Source organism: Heteronotia binoei, chromosome 14, assembly GCF_032191835.1.
Source record: "Heteronotia binoei isolate CCM8104 ecotype False Entrance Well chromosome 14, APGP_CSIRO_Hbin_v1, whole genome shotgun sequence".
In the NCBI taxonomy this organism is placed as follows: Eukaryota; Metazoa; Chordata; class Lepidosauria; order Squamata; family Gekkonidae; genus Heteronotia; species Heteronotia binoei.
The window spans coordinates 11,249,318-11,273,278 of record NC_083236.1 but is presented as its reverse complement, the minus strand read 5'-3'; the positions used below and the strand labels follow the sequence as shown (position 1 = coordinate 11,273,278).

General features: G+C 51.4%; 1 protein-coding gene across 1 annotated transcript; it reads left to right on the top strand.

Annotated features, from left to right (window-relative positions):
• The first annotated feature begins 3,269 nt into the window (after positions 1–3,269).
• Positions 3,270–4,316, top strand: INSM1 (INSM transcriptional repressor 1). The gene is given in 4 exon segments (XM_060253781.1): positions 3,270–3,413; positions 3,467–3,663; positions 3,665–3,809; positions 3,811–4,316. Coding segments are annotated over 4 exon segments (978 nt in total). The 3' UTR covers positions 4,303–4,316.
• The last annotated feature ends 19,645 nt before the right edge of the window (positions 4,317–23,961 follow it).

The window sequence follows — 23,961 nt, the reverse complement described above, 5'->3', positions numbered from 1 at the left end:
AATGGCAGCGGCTGCCTCGGAGGCCTCGTGGCCCCAGCGCCCTCCCTCGCGGCCTTCTCTGCGCTGGCCCCCAGGAGGGCAGCGGGGGGGGGGGGCTTGTGAGCAGGAGGCGGGTCCCGCTCGGCGGCTGCCTGGGACGGGGGGGGGGGGCTCCTCATCCCCAGCACAGCCAGGCCGGCCCTCTGGTCCGGCCGCAAGTCAAAGGCAAGCCTGGGCTGCCCCGGGCGGGGCCACGCCGCTCTCTGCACACGCTCAGAAACCCTTCCTCTGCGCTGCTGCTCAGACGCCCGGCCTTCATCGGCCCTGCCCCCCCCCCCCTCCTCTCCACCCCGGGCCCTTTAACGCCGGGCGGCCCTGGGTTCGTCGGTGCGGGGCGAAGGCTTGCCTCCTCCCGTCTAGTCGGCGCCTGGTGAAAGGGCCGCGCGGGAATCTGCCCCCTTCCCTCCCCCCCCCGGAGCTGGGCTGGGGGCCGGCACCGCCGAGGGGGCTCAAAGGCAGCTTGGGGGGCCTCCCAGCCCCCTCCCCCCGCACCTGCTCGCCCCGAGGCTCCTTCTGGGCGCCCCCCCCGCCCGCCCCCGCCAGGCCCTGGGGGTGGAAAGGAGTGGCGCCCCCCCCCGCCCCCCCACTCCCTTCAGCTGGCCGCGGGGAGGGCGGAGAGGCAGCCCCATCGACCCCCCAGAGCCTGCCTGGAGCCCCCTCGGGGAAGGAGGCCAGGGGCGGGGGGGGGGCTGCCTGCCGCTGCCCCCTCGGCGCCCCAGAGCGGAGCTCGACAGCCCCCCCGCCCGGCCCCGGGAAGCTCCCGCCGGAGGGAGGGAGGGAGGGAGGGAGATCCCGGCGTGGCCGCAGCTCCCCGAGGGCAGGGAATGGCGCCGCGGGCCTTGGAGAATGCGAATCCGGCGCCCGCGTTTGCACCGCTCCCCGGCCTGCTTGAAGGCCGCCGCCTGGCCGAGCCCGTCGGTCTTCCGCTGGGGCTTTGCGGGTGGGCTGCGCCAGTGGGCTTCCCCGGCGCTTCGGCCCAAGCCTCTTGCCACAGAGCCCAGCGGGAGGAGAGAGCAGACCAGCCGCCTCCGGGGCCAGGGCTCACTTCGGCCACGCCTGGGACAGAGAAGGGAGCCCTCCCTCCCTCCCTCCCTCCTTCCCTCCCTCCTTCCTTCCTTCCTTCCTTCCCTCCCTCCCTCCCTTCCTCCCTTCCTTTCCTCCCTCCCTTCCTTTCCTCCCTCCCTCCCTTCCTTTCCTCCCTCCCCTTTCCTCCCTCCCTCCCTCCCTTCCTTCTTCCCTCCCTCCCTCCCTCCCTTCCTTCCTTTCTTCCTCCCTTCCTTCCTCCCTCCCTCTCTCCCTCCCTCCCTCCCTCCCTTCCTTTCCTCCCTCCCTTCCTTCCTCCCTCCCTTCCTTTCCTCCCTCCCTTCCTTTCCTCCCTCCCTCCCTCCCTCCCTCCCTCCCTCCCTCCTTCCCTCCCTCCTTCCTTCCTTCCTTCCTTCCTTCCTTCCTTCCTTCCTTCCTTCCTTCCTCCCTCCCTCCCTCCCTTCCTTCCTTCCTTCCTTCCTCCCTCCCTCCCTTCCTTCCTCCCTTCCCTTCCCTCCTTCCTTCCTTCCTCCCTTCCCTTCCCTCCTTCCTTCCTCCCTTCCTCCCTCGCTTCCTCCCTCCCTCCCTCCCTCCCTCCCTTCCTTCCTCCCTTCCTTCCTTCCTCCCTCCCTTCCTTCCTCCCTTCCCTTCCCTTCCCTCCTTCCCTTCCCTCCTTCCTTCCTTCCTCCCTTCCTCCCTTCCTTCCTCCCTCCCTCCCTCCCTTCCTTCCTTCCTTCCTCCTTCCTTCCTCCCTCCCTCCCTCCCTCCCTCCCTTCCTTCCTTCCTTCCTTCCTTCCTTCCTTCCTCCCTCCCTCCCTCCCTTCCTTCCTTCCTTCCTTCCTCCCTCCCTCCCTTCCTTCCTCCCTTCCCTTCCCTCCTTCCTTCCTTCCTTCCTCCCTTCCCTTCCCTCCTTCCTTCCTCCCTTCCTCCCTCGCTTCCTCCCTCCCTCCCTCCCTCCCTCCCTCCCTCCCTTCCTCCCTTCCTTCCTTCCTCCCTCCCTTCCTTCCTCCCTTCCCTTCCCTTCCCTCCTTCCCTTCCCTCCTTCCTTCCTTCCTCCCTTCCTTCCTCCCTCCCTCCCTCCCTTCCTTCCTTCCTTCCTCCTTCCTTCCTTCCTTCCTCCCTCCCTCCCTCCCTCCCTCCCTCCCTTCCTTCCTTCCTTCCTTCCTTCCTTCCTTCCTTCCTTCCTTCCTTCCTTCCTTTCTTCCTTCCTTCCTTCCTTTTTTAAACTAAAACGTTTCTTCCTCTCTTACACCACAAGAATTCGTGGCCACTCAATGAGACGAAGGCGCGGGAGGTTTCGAAGCGGCCTTCTTCGCCCCACCAGTCCCTGCCCGGGGGATTCGCTGCCGCAGGAAGCGCCGGCGGCTCCAAGGGGGGGGGGAGTGCCGAAAGCTCCGGAGCAGGAGCCTCTCGGCGGCTGGGGGCGCCCTGTGCGGGGGGCAGGGGCGCTGTGCGTCCTTGGGGCCTGGGGGCCAACGGCGGGAGGGCTCTGGGGTTCTGGCCCCGCTGAGTGACCCGGAGTGTGGGACTGGGGGGGCCCAGCCGGGCTTCTTCTCCTCGCGTCTCAGGCGCTGCCGGGCTCCTGCTCTTGTCTGTTGCTCCCCGTCCCGGCTGGCCCCGAAAGGCTCCCGCTGGCGCCTCCTTCCCCCGCAGCTCTCTGCGGCCCCAGCGCCTCGCTCGCCCGCGCTTCAGCACCAGGGAGGAAAACAGCGCCCGGGCGGCAGAGGCCCTTCTCCCCCCCCCCCGCTCCCTCGCGGCGCCCGGCAGGAAGGAGCCCGCCTTGGACGGGGCGGGGGGGGGGCAGCTGGGACCCGGGGCCGGGGCCGCTGCCCGAAGAGGGGGGGCTCCTTTCTGCCACGGAGCCTGCCCCCCGCCCCCGCCCCCCCGGCCCGCCTGGCGCCTGGAGTGGGGCGGAGGAGCCCCGCGGCCCTGCCCCGCCCCCCCCCGAGGCACACAAAGGCCGGGCGGCGCCAGGGGGGGCGGGGGGGGCGGGGGCGGGGCTCTCAGGTGCATCTGCCGCCCCCCCCCCCCCCGCCGGCCGCCGGGGCGCGCGGGGAGCAGCGGCGGGAAGCGCTGATTGGCTCGGGGCGGAGCGGGAGGCGCGCCCAGGGCAGGCTCCCCCTTCAAAAGCGGCGGCGGCGGCGCGGGGCCACTGGGGGGGCGGAGGAGGCAGCAGCCGGCGGCCGGGCCAGGGAGGCGGCCCGAGGATGCCCCGCGGCTTCCTGGTGAAGAGGAGCCGCCGAGCGACGCCCCTCTCGTACCGCGCGCGGCCCTGCTGCTGCCCGCCGCTGCCCCCGCCCGCCTGCTGCGCGCCGCCCCCCGGCAAGCCCCGACGGCCCCGACGCCGCCCGGCCCGGCCCCCGCCACCTCGCCTCGCCCCGCCGCCGCCTTCCCCGCGCCCCAGCCGCTCCTGCCGCCGCCGCCGCCGCCCGCCGGGGACCTCCAGCTCTGGGCCGCCAGCCGCAGCCCCCCCAAGCGCGCCCCGCCCGCCGCCGGCACCAGCAGCAGCCGCAAGGCCAAGACGGCGGCCGCCCGCAAGCTCCACTTCGACGATGAGGTGACCACGTCGCCCGTGCTGGGCCTGCGCATCAAGGAGGGCTCCCCCGCCGCCCCCCGCCGCCCCCGCCGCCGCCGCCGCCGCCCCGCTGGGCGAGTTCATCTGCCAGCTGTGCAAGGAGCGCTACCCGGACCCGCTGGGCCTGGCCCAGCACAAGTGCTCCCGCATCGTCCGCGTCGAGTACCGCTGCCCCCGAGTGCGACAAGCTCTTCAGCTGCCCCGCCAACCTCGCCTCGCACCGCCGCTGGCACAAGCCCCGGCCCGCCGCCGCCGCCCCGCCGCCCCCCGCCGCCCCCGAGCGCGACTCGCCCAGCCCCGGCCCCGGAGAGCCGCCCCCCGACGAGCTCGCCTGCCCCAGCTGCGCCAAGCGCTTCCGACGCCCCAGCGCCCTGCGCAAGCACCTGCCCGTCCACCAGCAGCAGCCCGAGGCGCCCCCCGGCGAGGCCGACGAAGCGGGCGGCGACGGGGGCCACCCGTGCCCGGTGTGCGGCGAGCCCTTCCCCAGCAAGAGCGGCCAGGAGCGCCACCTCCGCCTGCTGCACGCCGCGCACGCCTTCCCCTGCAAGCACTGCCCCGCCGCCTTCTACAGCTCGCCCGGCCTCACCCGCCACATCAACAAGTGCCACCCGTCGGAGAACAGGCAGGTCATCCTGCTGCAGCTGCCCCTCCGCCCCGCCTGCTAGGCGCCGTGCCTTCCCCCCCCCCTCGACTAGCTTTACCGCCGCCGCCCCCCGACAGCCAGCCAGCCGCGGGGATGGGGCGCCGTCGGGGACGCCAGCGGAGCCGGCCGCCGAGCAGAGCGCGCCCCGGCCTGCCCAGAGCCTCGGACGCCGCCGCTTGACCGCCGCTCTCCGCAGAAGACCTGCCGCCGCCGCCGCCGCCGCCGTCGAAGCTGCCTTAAGACCGACAACCCGCCGCCCCTGCCTCTCTCCTTGGAGTTCCTGTCCGGCTTTCGAGACCCGCTGTGTGTGGACATGTTGAGTTCGTTGACGCGTGATGCTTATTTATTGGTTATTTATTCTTAATTCTCCTGATGGTGGTCCTTCTTTTGGGACGTGCTTGGCCTCCCCCCACCCCACCCCACCCCCGCCCGCCCTTTCACTGTGCCGGGGACTCTTTTTTTTTAAAAAACGGGATCTGTCGAAAAGGGTTTTAACTTTTATAGGGAGAAAAAAGCCTCCCCCGCCCGCCTCCCCCCGCCCGGCCCTTCGCTCGCTCCTCCGAGGGCTCCGCTCCGCTTACTTTTAGATGCAACCTCTTTTCTACAGACATTATTTTCTTAACTGTTAGCTATTTATAGGGTGCTTCATAGAACTGTTTTAACTGTATAACTATTTACTATTCAAATAAAAAATATTTTCCAATGCAACTTCTCCTCCTCCTCTTCCTCCTCCTCCGTCAGTCGCGCTCCCCCGTCGGCGCGGCTCTGGCCAAAGGCGGAGGGCGGCCTCGGCTTCCCCCTTGGCGTCGAGGGGGAGAGAAGCGCTGGGCTATGGAGGGAGCCTTGCCCGCAGGAGGAGGCGGCGGCGCAGGGAGGCCTGGCGGGCCCTTTCCCCGCCGTCGGGGAAGCAGCAGGCTGGGGTTGCCAACCTCCAGGGGTAGGGTTGCCCGGGTGGAGCTGGGGAAGGGCCTCAGCGTAAGAGTGGCAGCCTCCAGGCGGCCCCTGAAGATCTTTCACCCTTGCAGTTTGTCTCCAGACAAGCAAACCCAGTTCTGGAGGAAAGCTGCTTGGAAGTCCCCACGGAAGTCCTTTCCCTTCCCAAACCTGCCCTCTCCGGCCTCTGCCTGGGAAATCCCCAGGTATTTCCCAACCCTACCTGAGCAGCCATTTTCTCCAGGGGGACCTGAGCGTGGTCATCTGGAGATCAAGTGGAACAGCAGAAGAACTCCAGGCGCCACTTTGGGATTGCCACCGGGTACAGGTGGCGCCCGGAGTTCTCTCTGAATTACCCTGGAATTACTCCTGGTTTCTGGGTTATGGAGCTCAGTTCCACTGAGGAAAAGGCAGCTTTAGAGCCTCCACCCTCCTGAGGCTCCACCCCCAACAATCTCCAGGAATTTCCCAACCCAGAGTTGGCAATCCTGTCAGACTTCCAAGCAGAGCTGAGGGTGCTCCACACCAGAATCGCGGTGGGGGTGGAAAAAGAGGACATGGGGTTATCTTGTGAGCATCTCAAATCCAAGAGGAGCGTCTTTTGAGCAGCAGCTCCCTTGAAGACTCAAGAGTTCCTCCCAGGCCCCTGCAGAAGTGGAATAAAGACAGGCAAGATTTGTTTCCCACTAGGTCTGAGCCAATAGAAAAAAAACAATATAGCAAAAAAGTTATTGCTGTTCCATATTCAATAAAAATGCACAATGTTTAATTGCAGCAGCTATAGTTTGCACACGTCTAATGGTATATTAAAAGCCAGGTCTGCTAACAGAGTCATGAGATTATACTTAGAAGAGCAAGTAGGCTTCTTATTCAGATGAGGATACAGAAAATTGCTTCTCAGATCCCAATAAATTACTCTGAAAAAGAATATAGAGTTAGGTGTTGGTCTGAAGCAGCGCAACAAAGTTCAGGTCCAAGGGCACCTTTAAGACCAACCAAGTTTTATTCAGGGTATAAGCTTTGGTGTGCAAAACCACTTCCTCGGACATCTGAGTGTGCTTTGTTTTATTACTCCTTACTTTGACAACCAAAGACACAAACAGCAAGCTTATACCTTGAATAAAACTTCATTGGTCTTAAAGATGTTGCTGGACTCAAGCTTTGTTTTAACAGCAACAAAAAGAAATGTTCAACAGTTTCTACCAAAGACTTATCACAGATACGACGTTCTAGATCCCTCCTTTTTGGTCTGTAAATCATCCATGTAAGACAGCAAGTGGAAGTGAATTCATCCTTGCAAGAAAAAAAAAATCTAATAACATGGTATTGCAATACTATAGAAATAATATGGTAACTCGGATCCAAAGCACATAGACGAATATAGGTACCACTTCCCTTCCTGAAGATCGTGGCATTCTTCCACCACAAGGTGGCTACTAACCAAGCTATAAGTACCAGTCTAAGGCCAAAAGAGAGTCACAAGAAATCCATGTCAAGTGAGTTTCGGCAATTCCACCCACGTTTAAAAGAAATGAATACTGACAGTAAAACTAGTGTTTGCTTAAAGGGTCATTTTGTAGAAAAATAGGTGGTGGAGCTCATCCAGGGATTGTTATGCAGCTGAACCTATTATTCAATGGACACGGTGGGAAGGAGGAGGTGGAACCCTCAGAAAGGTTCAGGAGCCGTGCTCCTGTGAGCTCCTGCTGAATTCGAGGCCTGCTTAAAGGTAAAGGTAGTCCCTTGTGCAAGTACCAGTCGTTTCTGACTCTGGGGTGATGTTGCATCATGACATTTTCATGGCAGACTATTTTTATGGGGTGGTTTGCCCTTGCCTTCCCCAGTCATCTACACTTCCCCCCCAGCAAGCTGGGGACTCATTTTACCGACCTCGGAAGGATGGAAGGCTGAGCTGGCTACCTGAACCCAGCTTCTGCCGGGATGAGCAGAGAGCTTCGACAGCAGTGCTGCGGCTTTACCACTCTGCACCATGGGGCTCTTACTCTCTAAATTAATTGCAAGCCGTTATGTAATAACCAAGGAGCCCAGTGGCAGAGTGGTCAGCTGCAGCACTGCAGTCCAAGCTCTGTTCAGGACGTGAGTTCAATCCCGGCAGAAGCTGGGTTCAAGTAGTTGGCTCCAGGTTGACTCAGCCTTCCATCCTTCCGAAGTCAGTAAAATGAGTACCTCCCTTGCTGGGGGTAAAGTGTAGATGACTGCGGAAGGCAATGGAAAACCACCTTGTAAAAAGTCTGCTGTGAAAATGTCGTGATGTGACGTCACCCCAGAGTCGGAAATGACTGCTGCTTGCACAGGGGACTACCTTTACTATTTTATTTAATAACCATTAATCAGGCTATATTTGAGCAGATTTCGGACGATGGTGGAAGACAGGAGGGCCTGGTGTGACTTGGGATCGCAAAGAGTCAGACTCAACTGTGCGACTGAACAAAAAAAACCCCCTATATAAGAGAAATTGTCTTCTGCCCAGTTTCCATTAACAAGGAGGATGAGGTGATACATCTAGGACATGTTAAGATCTATCGAAGGACATTCGTCTGGATTATATCTGGGCATGTAGCCAGGCTGCCAATCCACACCAGTATAGCATTTTATTTATCTATTTATTTTATCAAATTTATATCCCATCCTCCCCTGATGGGCTTAGGGCGGCTAACTCAAAAAATGAGGTTATTTTTGCCTGAAATGCATCCAAAACTGCAGGGACAAATTGTGCAACTGTGGTAGAAAAAAATTTCCTCAAAATTGCAGCTTTCATAGATACCTCTTAAGCACGCAAAGCCCAAGAGAGTGAACACTGGAAAGTAACTCCCAGATATTTATTAAATTGGACTTCTATAATGTGACCTGAGATATTCTGGTGTAATAATTTCATTCTACAAGATCTAGCAAAAATTAAAATCTTGGATTTTTCTAAATTAATTACCAGGTGTCCAGCAGCACAATACCGAATGATCACTATTGATTGAAAAGGTCCGACTCTGGTTACTGATACCAGAGCCATGTTGTTTGTATATGGCATGACTGGAATCAAATGAGGCTCCAACTGTGGGGGATGTAAAGACAATCATCAGTCTAGAGCTAAATTGTTAATGTAAAGATTAAACGAGGTAGGAGCAATGACACAGTCTTGTCATGCCCCTCCTGACCTCTCTTGGAGCAGATAAACAGCCATTTACACCTTAATGGTGCAAATTTGTTATGAGGGCCAGATTTGACACAAATGGGATATTGTAGGGCTGAACCATGCATGTCATAAAATGTAATGCCAAGAAGCAGAGATATAAACTTTGTAAAAGATACAGATATTTTGTTTAAAATGGAAAAGTGAAGGAATAGTGGGATTTGGTAATGCAATTTAAAAACAAAACAAAACATCAAGAAAAAGCACAAGGATTACAGCATAAACTAAAAATATAAAATGCTCTTGAGCCTAGGAAAAAACATGAAATGGCTGGGCACTGTAAGTTTCTCCCACCACAGGCCTAAAGAGTGGCAGTAGCTCTCCATGTAATGCCCCCCTTTGGCTGTGGGTTCCCAGGTTAGAGTACTCAGGCATCTGTTTCTAGGTCCAATCAGCAGAGACAAGCTGGCTCAAAACATCCTTTTATCTGCAAGAGGACAACTCTAGGACCAACAACTACAACTAACAAACAATGTGGAATGGATTTTCCATTAAGGCCCCTGGACCTAGAAAGACTACTCTGAGAATGAAAAATACATTCTACATTTTCTTTGCAACCTTTTTTTTTGTACTGCACTGTATTTCAATGGAACCCAGAGGAGTTTTCTGCTAGAGGAGAAGCCTGCAAAGATGAGCTGGGAAGTTGGGCAGCCCTGCCCTTTACTCCCTGTGCAGCAGCTCCAGCTTGAGCTCCAAAGGGTGCAAACAGGCAGGAGAGGGGAGCAGACGGGAGAAGAGAACCGCTGGCCTGATCACAGCTGTCGGTGGGTCGATTGTGGCCCGCAGGTCATAGGTTTGATACCCCTAGTCTAAGGTGTGCCACGACTTTTCCTTAAGACGCTTTGGGTTGGTACAGATGGAAGGTAGATAGATTTCCTGGGATCTGTAGAACTTGGATGTGACCTTTGGCTGGAAGGTAAGGTCTTTGCAAAGGACTACCTTGTCCTTATACAGAGCTCCCATTTAATAGAGAGGGCACTGAGTTCATGCTGAGGTCACTGCCACCAGATAGATGGTTTTTAGCAACAACCACTTCAATGGGATGTCCTTGAGTGGCTCAAAGGATGGCTTGGTCAGAACTGTCAGCACCATGTGAAAATGCCAGATAGGACATCTGTTTACCTGAGGAAGATACCTGAGAGTGGTCCCCTGCAGGAATCTTTGAATGTGGGGATGATTGGCAAGGTCCACTCCATCTACTAAATGGAATACTGAGGTCAGGAGGACTGCGACCTGTCTTTTCAGGGTTGTTGTTGCTCAGTCGCACAGTCGAGTCCGACTCTTTGCGACCCCATGGACAAAGTCACGCCAGGCCCTCCTGTCTTCCACCATCCTCCAAAGTCTGCTCAAATTCATGTTTGTTACATCAGTAACACTGTCCAGCCATCTCATCTTTTGCCACCCCGTTCTTCTTTTGCCTTCTGTCTTTCCTAGCATCAGGATCTTCTCCAGGGAGTGCTCCCTTCTCATTTGGTGGCCAAAGAATTTGAGCTTCAGCTGCAGCATCTGACCTTCCAGGGTACAGTCTGAGTTGATTTCCCTTAGGACTGACTGATTTGATCTTCTTGCAGTCCAAGGGACTCTCAAGAGTCTTCTCCAGCACCACATCTCAAAAGCATGCATTCTTCTGCTCTCGGCCTTCCTTATGGTCCAGCTCTCACAGCCATACATTACTACTGGGAATACCATCGCTTTGACTATATGGACTTTTGTTGGCAGGGTGATGTCTCTTTGCAGGGTAGTCAGTTTCAATCCAGACTTCAGATCGCCTTGCAGAAAATCTAGAATTTACTGAACTGAAGGTTTCAGAGGATTGACTGCTTTCCTTCTGGACCATCTGTGGAAGGCTTTCCAAGAGGCATAATATATTCTGGTGGTCAATTCCTTTCTAGAGGAGCCCCGTGACGCAGAGTGGTAAGCTGCAGTACTGCAGTTGAAGTTGTGCTCATGACCTGAGTTCAATCCTGGCAGAAGCTGGGTTCAGGTAGCCGGCTTGAGGTTGACTCAGCCTTCCATCCTTCTGAGGTTGGTAAAATGAGTATCCAGCTTGCTGGGGGCAAAGTGTAGATGACTGGGGAAGGGAAGGGCAAACCACGCTGTAAAAAGTCTGCTGTGAAAACATCGTGATGCGACGTCACCCCAGAGTCGGAAACGACTGGTGCTTGCACAGGGGACTACCTTTACCCTTAAGCTCCACTGAGTATCCTGTATTCTGGAATGAAGTCCGTTCAACAGCCACACAGTCAGCTGCAACCATTCTGGATGAGGGTGCCATATGGGTCCCTGTACCAGCATATCTGGGGTTATCAGCAGGTGACGATGGTGTGATACTGATATTCATTGAATGGTAGAGAGGCCATCATGGGGCCACTAGCAGTAGCTGCACCTCTTGTTTTCTGATCTTTTGGAGTAGCTTTGGAATGGCTGGGATTGGAGGGAAAGGTGTACCATAGCCCCAGGGGCCATTGGGTCATCAGAGCATCCACTGCTGCTGCCTGAAGGTGAAGGACCCTGGTGCAATACCTGGGAAGTTGACGATTGAGAGGAGTGGCAAAGAGGTCCATTTTCAGCAGTCCAGAGTGGTCTATGATCTGCTGGAACAGATTCCTCTTCAGAGACCATTCCCCTGGTTGAATGGCCTGAATTGAAGAAATGGGTAAATTTGTAATCAGAGTTTGGAGTTTAAGCCAAAAACGTTGCTCTCCCTATTGTGGCAGGAAAAGAATTGGAAAAGTGGGTGTTCCACCACCACAGGAAGAGGAGAAAATCTATTTCCTGCTTCCCTGATTGGATGGTGGGAAACACCCAAGATGATCTCCACCTCAGAGGGAGAATCCGGATTTCTGGACTCTGACTGAGTTGGGGAGGGAGGTCTTCCCAGAAAGGTAACAAAAGAGGAGATTGTATCTAGGTAGGATAGAGAAAAGAAGTGGCCAGGTTGGGAGGTGACATTTAGGCAAGGTAAGTGAAAGCTAATCAAGCCCACCTGGCTGCTTGATAGTAATCCAGTTTTGTACTCAGGAAGATTTGTGCTTGCTGATGAAATTACATAGATAGACTAGGTTTGCCAAGTCCAATTCAAGAAATATCTGGAGACTTTGTGGGTGGAACCAGGAGACTTTGGGGGTGGAGCCAGGGGACGTTAGGGGTGGAGCCAAGATCAAGGCTGTGACAAGCATAATTGAATTCCAAAGGGAGTTCTGGCCATCACATTTAATGGGATGGCACACCTTTTCAATTCCTTCCTTCCATAGGAAATAATGGATAGGGGCACCTTCTTTTGTGGCTCATAGAATTGGACCCCCTGGTCCAATCTTTTTGAAACTTGGGGGGTATTTTGGGGAGAGGCACTAGATGCTATACTGAAAATCTGGTGCCTCTACTCCAAAAAACAGCCCCCCAGAGCCCCAGATACCCGCGGATCAATTCTCCATGATTTTCTATGGGAATAAATCTCCATAGGGAATAATAGAGTTCCCAGCAGACATTTCCCTCCCTTCCCCCTGCTTTCTGACAACCCTGAAGTGGGGGGAGGGCCTCCAAACTGGGGGATCCCCTGCTCCCACCTGGGGATTGGCAACCCTAAGATAGACCCAGGTGGGTGCCTAGCAATGGGTAGACATTCAGACGCCCCATTAGTGAGTCCATCTCCTGCCCGAGGTTTTGGCCACTTGTTAGCATAGACTGAGGAGAGTCTTGACCTCATCTTCTCCAAAGCATACAGGATGATCTCGACAGGCTGGAAAACTGGGCTAAAACACATAAAATAAGGTAAGGTAAGGTAAATTTATTTTTGCATCCCGCCCTCCCCCGCCAAAGGCAGGCTCAGGGCGGCTCACAGACATGGAACAACCATGATTTCTATAAAATACAATCAATACAATAAGACAAATTAAAATACAATTAAATTACCTTAAAAGTTAGGATAAAATTAGATAAAACAGCTGTTATATGTTAATAATTAAAATGAATTTTAACATAGATAAACGTAGGGCTTTTTTTTCTTCTTCTGGAAAAAGAGGTGCCAGAGCTCTCAAGAGAGAAATGAAGGTAAAACACATGGGTGCCCCTCACGAACAGTGAAACATTTTGTGAGAATTTTGTTTCTACAAAGAGGTTCCAGAACTCTGTTTCACCATGTTCTCCCAGAAAAAAAGCCCTAGATCAATGTAAAGTTCTGCATTTAGGGAGGGAAAATGTAATGCTCAATTATAGGATGGGGGAGACTTATCTTGGCAGCAGTTTGTGTGAAAAGGATCTAGGGGTCTTAGTGGACCATACAGATGCATTGCTACAGAGCTCCTATTTATGAATTTTGCTAACACTAATCTCAGGCACTGTCAGAGGTTTTGGGAGTTCAGATAAGTGCAAATACTGTAAAACCTTAAAAGACAACATGCTTGCTCCATGCTGCGAGAGATTCATATCTCAGATGAAATCACTCCCTGACATCCTCTGCACTCCCAATCTAAACTATACCCCTGTTATAGGATGGAACTCAGGGGGGATGAAGCGCGAACTTAGATGACTAGACTGAGTTTGGTAGTGTACCCATTATGAAGCCGCAAGGACATCTTATAGGACATTTATAAAAACCTATGAGATGGCAGTGAAGGCTGCTAAAAATATATATCTTTTTTACAACCTCCATAGCATCCGCTGGCTCACACCCCGCACAATCGTTCAGGGTGATTGGATCTTTTAACTTCTCTCATTGAGAGAACTCAAAATGTTAGGAATTCAGCCATCAACTGTGAGACGTTTGTGAGCTTTTCTGTAGACAAAGTCTTGTCACTCCACCATGGCCTCCTGACCAATATTGATATAGTATGTGAATGGGAAGTCTCTTGGTCATCTCTGGATTCTGCTTTCAACAGCTTTCAGCCAGCTCTTCTGGGCTGATGTTGACAGAATTCTGGATGCTGTTAGGCTGACCGTATACTTCTTGCACCAGTGCCCCTCACAGTTGGTGAAGGCTGGCAGTGAGGGCTGGTGAAGGCCGGCAGTGAGGGAATGTCTGGTAGACATTAGCAACCTGTCCTTGGATTTGGGGGTCTATCCAGAGGGACTAAAAGAGGCTGCGGTTGTACTGCTCTTAAAGAAACCAACTTTGGACCCTTTGGATCCATCCAATTACCACTCAGCCTTGAATCTTTTGTTTTTGGGAAGATAATTGAGAGAATGGTGGCAGAGCAGTTCCAAAATTTTCTGGATGACACACTGGCACTGGGCCCATTCCTGTCCAGTTTCTGCCCTGGCCGTGGGATGGAAAAGGTACTGGTTGCCCTCACAGACCATCTCAGCAGGCAACTGGATCAAGGTGGGTCGGTGCTCCTCTTGCTTCTTGACCTTACAGCAGCATTCATCACAGTCAGTCATGATCTTTTGACCCACTGCCTTGCCAATGTAGGTGTCCATGGGGTAGCCTTGAAGTGGCTTATCTTGTTCCTCCAAGGTTGGGGACAGGGGGTGGTGCTAGGGGAGAGGGTGTTTCCTTGGTATGTGGAGTCCCAATGTTGCTTAACATCTATATGTATCCCCTTGCCCAACTGATGACGCTCAGCTATATCTGTTGATGGGTGGCTGGCTGGATGCCACCCCAGCTGTTTTGGCTGAGGGCCTGGAAGCCATGGTGGGATGGCTAAAACAGAGCTGGCTGAGACTGAATCCAGATAAGATGGAGGTTCTGTGGCTGGGCAGCGAGGACTTAGGTTTGAGGTGCCAACTCCCAGCTTTTGATGATGTGTCCTTAACACTGGTACCAACTGTCAAGACCTTGGGTGTGATTCTGGATTCTTCCTTATCACTGGAGGCCAAGTTTGCAAATGTTGCCAGACTGGCATTTTTCCAACTATGGCAGGTCAGGCAACTAGCCCCCTCCTGTCCAACCCTGACCTAGCCACATGCAATGGTCACCTCCAGATCAGACTACTGTAACCAGGGCCGGTGCGTCCATTAGGCAGCCTTAGGCAGCTGCTTGGAGCACGGCCCGGTGAGGAGGTGCTGGGTTGGGCCCTCCCCCCCTCGCCTCTTTGGTGAGGGAAATAGGCAAGCTCAGTGGTGCAGAGCAGCTCCTGTGCCTCAGAGTGAACCACTGGCTGCCATCACTCCATCTCTCGGCTTCTGGAAGCCGGAAGGCAGAGCATCAGTGACCTGGTGGCGGGTGGGCGGGCAGGCTCTGAGGTCCAGGAGCCATGTTGTGCCTCTGGGCTTGCCGGGGAGTGAAGATGCGGGCAGGGGCAGTGCCTAGGGCACCAGCCTGGTACTGGCATCCCGGCACTGGTGCTGACTGTATCTCACTCTATGTGGGCCTACTGTAAGCCAAATTGCCCTCAAATGAGGTAGGGGAATTTATTTAGGTGGGCAAGGATGGCTAAGAGGGATCAACAATCATTGTATACCAGAGTGGGTCTTCCCAAATGCCCAAATCAAATAATGAGATGATAAACTAAAATGGATATTTATTAGAAAAATAGTTCAAGCATACAGAAAAATAAAAACCACACCAACGAACATACAGTCCTAGGAATAATAGCAGGAAAATTGGATAGAGGAACACATAGGGACAAAACACAAACAGAGTACATACGTTACCATCGTGAAGACTGCATAAGGAATGGTCCTATAGTGAAGATTATAAAACGGAAGGGGGAGCCAAGGATGACTGGCATCACTAGCCATAATGGGGCCCAATTGTGCAATTGGGGATGGCTCAGACAGCAAGATGGGGATACTAGAGAGACACACGGAACTGGCCGTGAACTGGCCTTGATATAACCAGATTTGTGCCCTCAGGTGATGATGTCAGGTGGTCTGTGACATGTAGATCAGATGACCTATGGCATAGGGACATGTGACTCCTGACATCACTAGGGGGCAGGCTCCCAAATGTTGGAAGAAGAATTAATGGGGCTTGATGGGCTAAAACAAAGAAGTCTAGGTGGGGAATTGGGATTCAAATTTATTCCTATTTGTAACACCATAGCACACACAATGAGGAAGGTCTGTGTGACAGGATTAAGTCTTTGGAGCTTCTTCATTGTGTTCAGCGCTTTCCTGAATAGCTGACAGGACCATTCCATTGTTAAGAGTGCGGGTGTGGTAGCAACTTCCTTCTTGCCTGTTGCTTCTTCCATTTGCATTTCCATGGGCATGGCAGGAGTACATGATGAACATAAGAACGTAAGCCATGTTGGATCAGGCCAATGGCCCATCCAGTCCAACACTCTGTGTCACACAGTGGCAAAAAAAAAAACAATTATACACACACACACATATATATACACACTGTGGCTAATAGCCATTGATGGACCTCTGCTCCATATTTTTATCTAAACCCCTCTTGAAGGTGGCTATGCTTGTAGCTGCCACCACCTCCTGTGGCAGTGAATTCCACATGTTAATCACCCTTTGGGTGAAGAAGTACTTCCTTTTATCTGTTTTAACCCAACTGCTCAGCAATTTCATCGAATGCCCACGAGTTCTTGTATTGTGAGAAAGGGAGGAAAGTACTTCTTTCTCTACTTTCTCCATCCCATGCATTATCTCGTAAACCTCTATCATGTCACCCCGCAGTTGACGTTTCTCCAAGCTAAAGAGCCCCAAGCGTTTTAACCTTTCTTCATAGGGAAAGTGTTCCAACCCTTTAATAATTCTAGTTGCCCTTTTCTGCACTTTTTCAAATGCTATAATATCCTTTTTGAGGTGCGGTGACCAGAATTGCACACAGTATTCCAAATGAGACCGCACCATCCATTTATGCAGGGGTATTAGGATACTGGCTGATTTGTTTTCAATTCCCTTCCTAATAATTCCCAGCATGGCGTTGGTCCTTTTTTATCGCAATCGCACACTGAGTGATGGTCTCGCTTAGCCTTCTTGGAGGTAGACAGGAACAAGAGTTGTTGTTGAAGGATCTTCCAGGGATATGGCTTCACGACAGGGATGCTGTTCAAGTTTCGCAGGGCTTTGGCCGTTCCGCGGTGCAGCACGGCCTGGAGTCCTTCCTTGCAGGAGAAAAGCATGCAGTCCGAGGCAGGGAGTGCAGCAGGGCTCAGCTGGAGAGCTTGCTACCTTCGCACAAGGTCCTTATCTGGGCCATTATTATACCCACTGCTTTCTTCTTGCCACTGAACATTATAGAAGCAATGTGTTAGTGTTCTGGAGTGACACAAATCCATAACATAAATCCACCATACTGGAAGTCCTATAGTTCTGGCACTTGGCCAGAGTGAGCACAGTCCATTGAAGATGGAGGAGGGGGTGTGGGCTTACAATACCCTTGAGACTGACCCAGAAAGCAGCTGGTCCAGAATGCAGCAGTGCGGGTCCTCACAAGAAAACAGCACATATTAGACATGTGCCTGTGTGAGCTACACAGCTTACCAGTTGAGCACTGGATCAGGTTCAAGGTTCTAGTGTTAACATTTAAGGTCTTTAATAGTCTGGAACCCACATATCTCTGGGGCCATCTCTCCTGTTATACCCCCGAAGTGGTAGAGGTTTCCCTATCGCAAGTCCATCTAGATCAACTCTACAAGTCCATAGTCTTGATGCAGGTTTGCATAATTCCATAGTGGTCCAATCAACTGAGACAGGAACATTTCACATTTTTAGATTTTACATTTTCTTGCAAACCTGGGGTCCTTTTCAGGTTAGTAGAAAGATCTGTCTTGCGCACTTACAGCTCCAGTCATGGATTCTCAGATTTAGTCAACTTGGCTGTTAGTAGGGTGAGGTCAGACGTTCATAAAATCCCGCTACGAGCATGAGTGGAGTCCGGAAGCATGTCGGATTTTCAGCGGTTGTCCAAACGTCAGCATCTGCGAATGGTGGTTAGCTCATTCGAGTCCCGCGTTGAGACGACTGGGGCGCGGACTAATTTGATACTGCTTTAAATCAGGAACAAAATCCTTCTGACGGTTCCTGAGCGGAGTTTCTCTGTTTGAACGCTCCATCGTTGGCGACTCGTCGGAAGCGCACCACCGCTTCCCTCCCAAAGCCCCTGCGAGTGATATCACTGCGCCAGTGAATGAGCGAGCGAACGTTGGCTCGATAAATCGTTTACCCGCCCTTATGTCCGGAAACAAAAATCACTTTTGAAAGTAGATGTGAACTAGATGTGAACTGATTTGAATTCCTGGGTTCTTTTCTGCACGCGTAGTGCTCGTGCTGGAAAAGTAGTGCCAACGGACTAGAAAAACTTTAGTGATCTGACCCATTTAAAAGCGACACGCTGCAGAGAGCGGGCATCACTGCGCCTGCGCTAATGCAGATTGACGTCTCATGAAACGAGGTCCGGTTGAGCACTCTGATCAACCAGCGACGGGACCCACATGGGATAGAACGGGAGCCTGGCTGTTGTCTGATCGGAAAATTGGTTGTGCGGATTACAATACAGGCGCGTTGCAGATGGATTTAATGGCGAGTGTGACCCCACCCGGTACATAGACAAATGGGAATGTGCAAGGACTCGAGGAAGGCATCTCATTTTCCTCTCCCTCACTATTTCATCTTTCCCTTTCTTGAAAGCTGCCATAGCCTCCCTTTACTTGCTTCCTTCTCTCCTTTCCCCCCAACAGCCAATCTAGATTTATCCATGGCGCAGAGTGTTAAAGCTGCAGTACTGCAGTCCTAAGCTCTGCTCACGACCTGAGTTCGATCCCTGGCGAAAGCTGGGTTTTCAGGTAGGCAGCTCTAGGTTGACTCAGCCTTCCATCCTTCCGAGGTCGGTCAAATGAGTACCCAGCTTGCTGGGGGGAAAGTGTAGATGACTGGGGAAGGCAATGGCAAACCACCCTGTAAAAAAGTCTGCCGTGAAAATGTGAAAACGTCACCCCAGAGTCGGAAACGACTGGTGCTTGCACAGGAAACCTTTCCTTTCCTTTTCCTTTCCTATATCCAGCATTCCCCACACATAGCCTCTCCCTGGGAATGCCAGCATCCCTGGCCCAGTTGTGTGATGGTAGCCACTGGGCCAGGCCAAGGAGGAGGAGGAGGACAAGAAGAGAAGACTGGATTTAAACCCCGCCCTTCACTCAGAGTCTCAGAACACCTTGCACTCTCCTTCCCTTCCCCACAACAGACACCCTGCGAGGTAAGTGGGGCTGAGAGAACTGCTTTCAAGAACTGCTCTAGAGAGAACTTGTGACTGACCCAAGATCACACCAGCAGCTGCACGTGGAAGAGTGGGGAATCAAACCCAGTTGTTCAGATTAGAGTCTGCGCTCTTAATCACTACACCAAACTGGCTCTCATGCTACACAATGATTTGTGAGAGGGCCCCTCCCTTTGCCTTGTATTTCCCTCCTCAGAGATCTGTCACCTGGAGAAGATGGATGCTTGGAGAGTAGACTCTATAGCATTATATCTGGCTGAGGCTCCTGTCTTACCCAATCCCAAACCTCATCCTCCCCAAACCCCACTCTCCCCACCTCAGATTCTCCCGAAATTTCCCAACCTGAAGCTGGCAACACTAAGCAGACCTGGCCCCAATATGTCTTCCCTCAAAAGCCAAAATAGGCCTGGAAAGGGCCCTGCCCTCTCCCTCTGCCCTTTACTGACAAAATCAAACCTGGAATCTGTGGTTGCCTAGCAACAGCCACTGAGAGAATCCATTGCTTACAGCTACAGGTATCATTTGGGATTATTTCTTTTTAAAGCCAATGTATTTTTCAGACTTCAGTTTTTCCTGCAAACTTGAGTTGTTCACATTTATAGAACGATCTGTCTTGCCCATTTACTGCTGCAGTCTCTGGACGATTACCTTAATTCTTTCCCAGTTTCCAGCTCCTATTGGCTGGTCCAGAGCATTGCTCTGGCTGTTGGAGGTCCATTTCTGTGTTCTGTGTGTCACTGTTGTTATGGAAGAGCTCAGTTCGCTGGTGCTTCTCTTTCCTATGGTTTCAGGAAAAGAGGGTATGCACTGTCTGTTCGGTGGCAACTCCAAACTTCCCACATCCAGACATGGTGGAGGGAAGGGATGAGGCTTGTGCAAGAAAGTAAGGTAAGGAAGCCAAAGCATCTGGAATGCCATAGCTGCTGGCACCTGACCTGCCACCCGTGGGATAAAGGACAGGCAGAAGAGCGTGGGTGGGAGCAGTCCTCAAGCCTTCGATTCGATGTAGTGGTTAAGAGCAGCAGACTCTGATCTGGAGAACTGGTTTGATTCCTCACTCCTCCTCCACATGAAGCCAGCTGAGTGACCTTGGGTCAGTCACAGTTCTCTCAGAGCTCTCTCAACAGGGTGTCTGTTGTGCGAAGAGGAAGGGAAGGCAATTGTAAGCAGCTCTGAGACTCCTTTGAATAGTGAAAACCAGGGTATAAAAATAAACTCTTCTCTTCGGTTTGGTTTCATACACACAGCCGTTTTCTTTTAATCCAACAGTAACCTTTCACTAGAAGTTTTAAAAGAAGATTTCTAGAAAGGTGGACATCTCCTTCCCTGGTTCAGAAGACACCCTTCTTCTGATCAGGTGGTCGTTTTACTCTCTACCTTTACCTGCTTTAGAGGGGCAGGGCGTCAAGGTTAACGTTTCCTTCTTCTCCTAGCCCTACAGCAATTCCTGCTAGACTCCACAATAGTCTTCCTCCCCAAAGGTTCATCAATGTGTTATAAATTCACAATTAAGTGTATACTTGTTGGGTTTCTATTGCAATTTCACTTCCTGTTGTCATGAGTTAATTAAATGAATGCATATGCATGCTGATGTTTAGCCAGTGAGAGGTATAGCCAATGAGAATGTGTGCACGTATTTCCCGCTCAGGCTAGGTGTCAATATGTATAGTGACCATTGAAGCAAAGCCCTAATAGGCTAATCCATATATTTGGGAGGTGGTCTGGGGGAAACCATTTGGTCAGTTCTTATTGCCCTTTGTGTTCAGCCCTCAGATCTCCATGCAGTTAGAGTTTGGACTCAAGAGAGTCGAGATGTAGTCTAGAGACTAGATAGGATACTGAATCCTTCTTTTGTTTTCTAGAAATCCCAGTAACCCTTTCCTCATAGTAAAAGTAAACTACTTTATTCTTAAGCTAAAACGTCTGCCTGGCTTGTTTTTGTGGTTCTCTCCACTCAACTCTGCTAAAATATCTCTTAACCCCAACAATACTAAGGCATTAACTAATCTGTATTAAATGCTCTGGAATATACACTCCAGTTTAAGAATATGGATAAGACTATGCCCTCACCCATTGTACTTGGTAAGACTTGCAACAGTTGCCATGGGACTAGCAGCAGAACAACAGAAGATGGCGGAAGGTCTCAGACTTTGATGAGCAGAGTGGGAGGATACAGGGCACAACCGTTGCATCCTTTAATCAATGGCATAAGCAAGACTTCTTCCCTTGGTGTGTGACAGGCTGAAATACAGCACATTCTGTACCATATAAAAGAAACTTGGAATATTAATTTGCTGATACTATTACATTTGTCTATTTCCTAGTTAAATACCAGTACTGTTGGATGGTTTATAATGAGGCTGAATAAGCTGTACTCATTTACAGAGCAAAATAATGCTTCTGTGTGTGGGGAAGCATATTAACACAGGAAATTTTGTTAAGTCCTGTTTCTGATCATATGGAGCCTTGAATACATCTAAATTAGTTTGCTAAATGTTTGTACAACAGGCAGTCATGATGTCCTTTATAGACAATGGCCAGCTCAGAGGACAAGTTAAACAAAGTAAATTCTGAGAAGGAATATTCTGAACTACTCTGCGAAGAACTTGGTTTGGAGCTCAAATTCTGTGCATGCTTGTTTCTTATACTAGATTTATCCCTAAATCTAGTATTTTACTGATTGATATCTTCTGGATCAGAGAAGAATAGTATATTTCAGGGAAGCAGTTTTCAGTATTCTGGAAAGGATGAGAAGTTTGGCAGATAAGAAGTGCTCTCTGGGCCAGTTCTCCAGATCCAAGAAGATGGTGCTGATGCAGGCCAGGGGCTCAGGCCCAGCCCTCAGGAGCAAGGGGGACTGATGCCATAGGTGCTGGAACACATGACGCTGCCTTCTAAGACGGGGGGCTCTCTGGAATTCTGACACAGGGTAGTGGGGACAACCAAAATGGCTGATACAGGAGGTGCAGCCCCCCCCCCCCAACAGAGGATGCCTGAGTGCAGGGGAGGAGAGGGGTAATTAAAAAAATTACACTATGAAAGAGGGGTGAGATAATAAAACCCAACACTGTGGTGGCAGCTGTCAGACATTGTAACTTACCTGTTTAAATATGCCTTAAACTGCTCATGTCCCCTTACCCTAACTAACTCCATTTTGAATGATTCTACTAACCCTTGGAATAAAGGTTTGCATTTCAAACACTTTTGCAACAGTTACTAACTCCCATGGGAATTCCTTGCATAGCACTAACAAATGTAACAGGGCTTTGAGGATAGTGAGCCTCAAGGTAACCAGCAGGGTTCCTTCCTTGAGAAAGAGATAAGGGGGCCTGAGAACCGGCTATTGCCTCCCGAAAGTGTGAGAATGGTTTTATTGTTTAGCTTTTGATGTTAGAGGTTAAAATGGTATGCGTTGCTTTGAACTGTATCAATCTCAACTCGTCCCTGTCCCAGACCACTAGTTCTCAAATAAATGGATTAATCTGCTACAAACGATGGTCTGTTTTACTTTGAAGTTCCAAGTCTGACAGCCGCTGCCCCTGAAACAATGCTGGGAAATACCTGGAAATTTTGTGGTGGACCCTGGGGAGGGAGGGTTATAATGCCATACAGTCCACCTTCCAAATGGAGCCATTTTCTCCAGGGGAACTGCCCTGTCACCTGACTGAACAGATCTTGCGTTACCTGTCAGGAGTGCTGCTGGGCCTCGCTTGGCCCCACCCACTCTTTAGGAATGCTGGGTAGGTAGCAAGAAACGTGGCCGTAAGCACTATGGTGCCCTCTGTGCAGCATGGGTAAAGGTGGGTGTACCTTTCTTGGGGTGACAAATTACCCTGAACGTGCTCTGCCTGCTCTGGATTACGTGTTGCCTTTCAAGAATCCGCGTGTTCTTTCTTCCCTTACCTCTTCCACAGCTGCCTTCTAACGTTACGGCTGCTCTTTCATTCTTGTGCAGCCATTCAGTTTCACTGAAATCAGGAAGTTTAAGAATATCTGCTTGTATTGGATTGCATTGAATAAAATACATTTTACTTTAGCAGTTCTTCACATTAGACATAAACAGAAATCATTGAAACAAATAATCTGAGCCTTTTGTCCTGGTGTATAAATGATGGATTTTATTAGTTGTTAAATCCAGTCATTCTCCTTTCAAGCAATGAACAACAACAACAAAAAAATCAAACATACCAACAAGATATGCAGAACACACAGCTTGCTTTCTTAATTTACTGCAAAGGCACAACCAGAAAGCCACACAGAGCATATAAATTAGGGTGCTAATTACAACCAGCCACAGGTTGCCTGCATTTCGTTGGAATAACGTGAATTTTATCAGAATGAGGCTGAATTCCTTGTTTGGATAGATAGAAGTTCACACAGTAAATTCCTTGGTGGCCAAACATCTGCTTGATTCTGGTTGCAAATTTTATTATTATAATGCAGGTGGCCTCTGTGCCAATCTCATAAGTAGCAACAACTGGCCATCCCAAAACATGGCAGGGGACTCTATATATGGAAAGACATACAGTGTTGTAAATTAAATTCACCAAAGAAAAAAATCCCTCCTCCTAAGCCAGCTCAAGGGGGACTGAGTATGATGGAAAAGTGTGGAATGTTGAGAGCACTTGAGGGTCCATTAAAAAGGGGCAGGGGGCTTCTAAAGGTCTGTAGAGCTTCTAGAAGGGGCTGGTTTTGAGAGGCAGGGTAGCGACTTCCAAACTGTTCCTCTCTCCTGTGCTTTCATGTGCCCCCCACAGCTTGCTTGATGTATTAACTAACTTCCCCAAGTTACTATCAGTAGTTTTCAAAAAGCAATAAATAAATAATTGCATACATGAAAACATATAGTCAGTGGATTAACATATTCACAGGGTTTAAGATTGGTTTATAAAAAAAACAGCTGCCACTGGGGCACATAGGAAAAGAAATCCCTTCAAAATTAGGATATGCATATGAAGAGGAAGAGATTGGATTTATACCCTGCCCTTCAGTCAGAGTCTCAGAGCATTTTACAATCTCCTTCCCTTCCTTTCCCCACAACAGATAACCTGTGAGGTACATGGGGCTGAGAGAGCTCTCAGAGAACTGCTCTTGAGAGAACAGCTTTGTGAGAACTGTGGCTTGCCCAAGATCACCCAGCAGCTTCGTGTGGAGGAGTGGGGAATCAAACCTGGTTCTTCAGATTGGAGTCTGCCGCTCTTAACCACTATGCCAAACTGACTCTCAATGCCTCATATTGCAGTCTCAGCTTGCATTCTTTTTTTGTACAAAATCAACAAATCCTACATCAGACGCAGTGACTATTTAAAGTAGACCTGAGAGAGCAAACACACCTCACAGGAAAAGGATGCAGATTTCTACACTTTCCCAAGCAAATAAGTCTTACAGTTCAAACCTCAGAACTTTTAAACACATAGTTGGGGTCT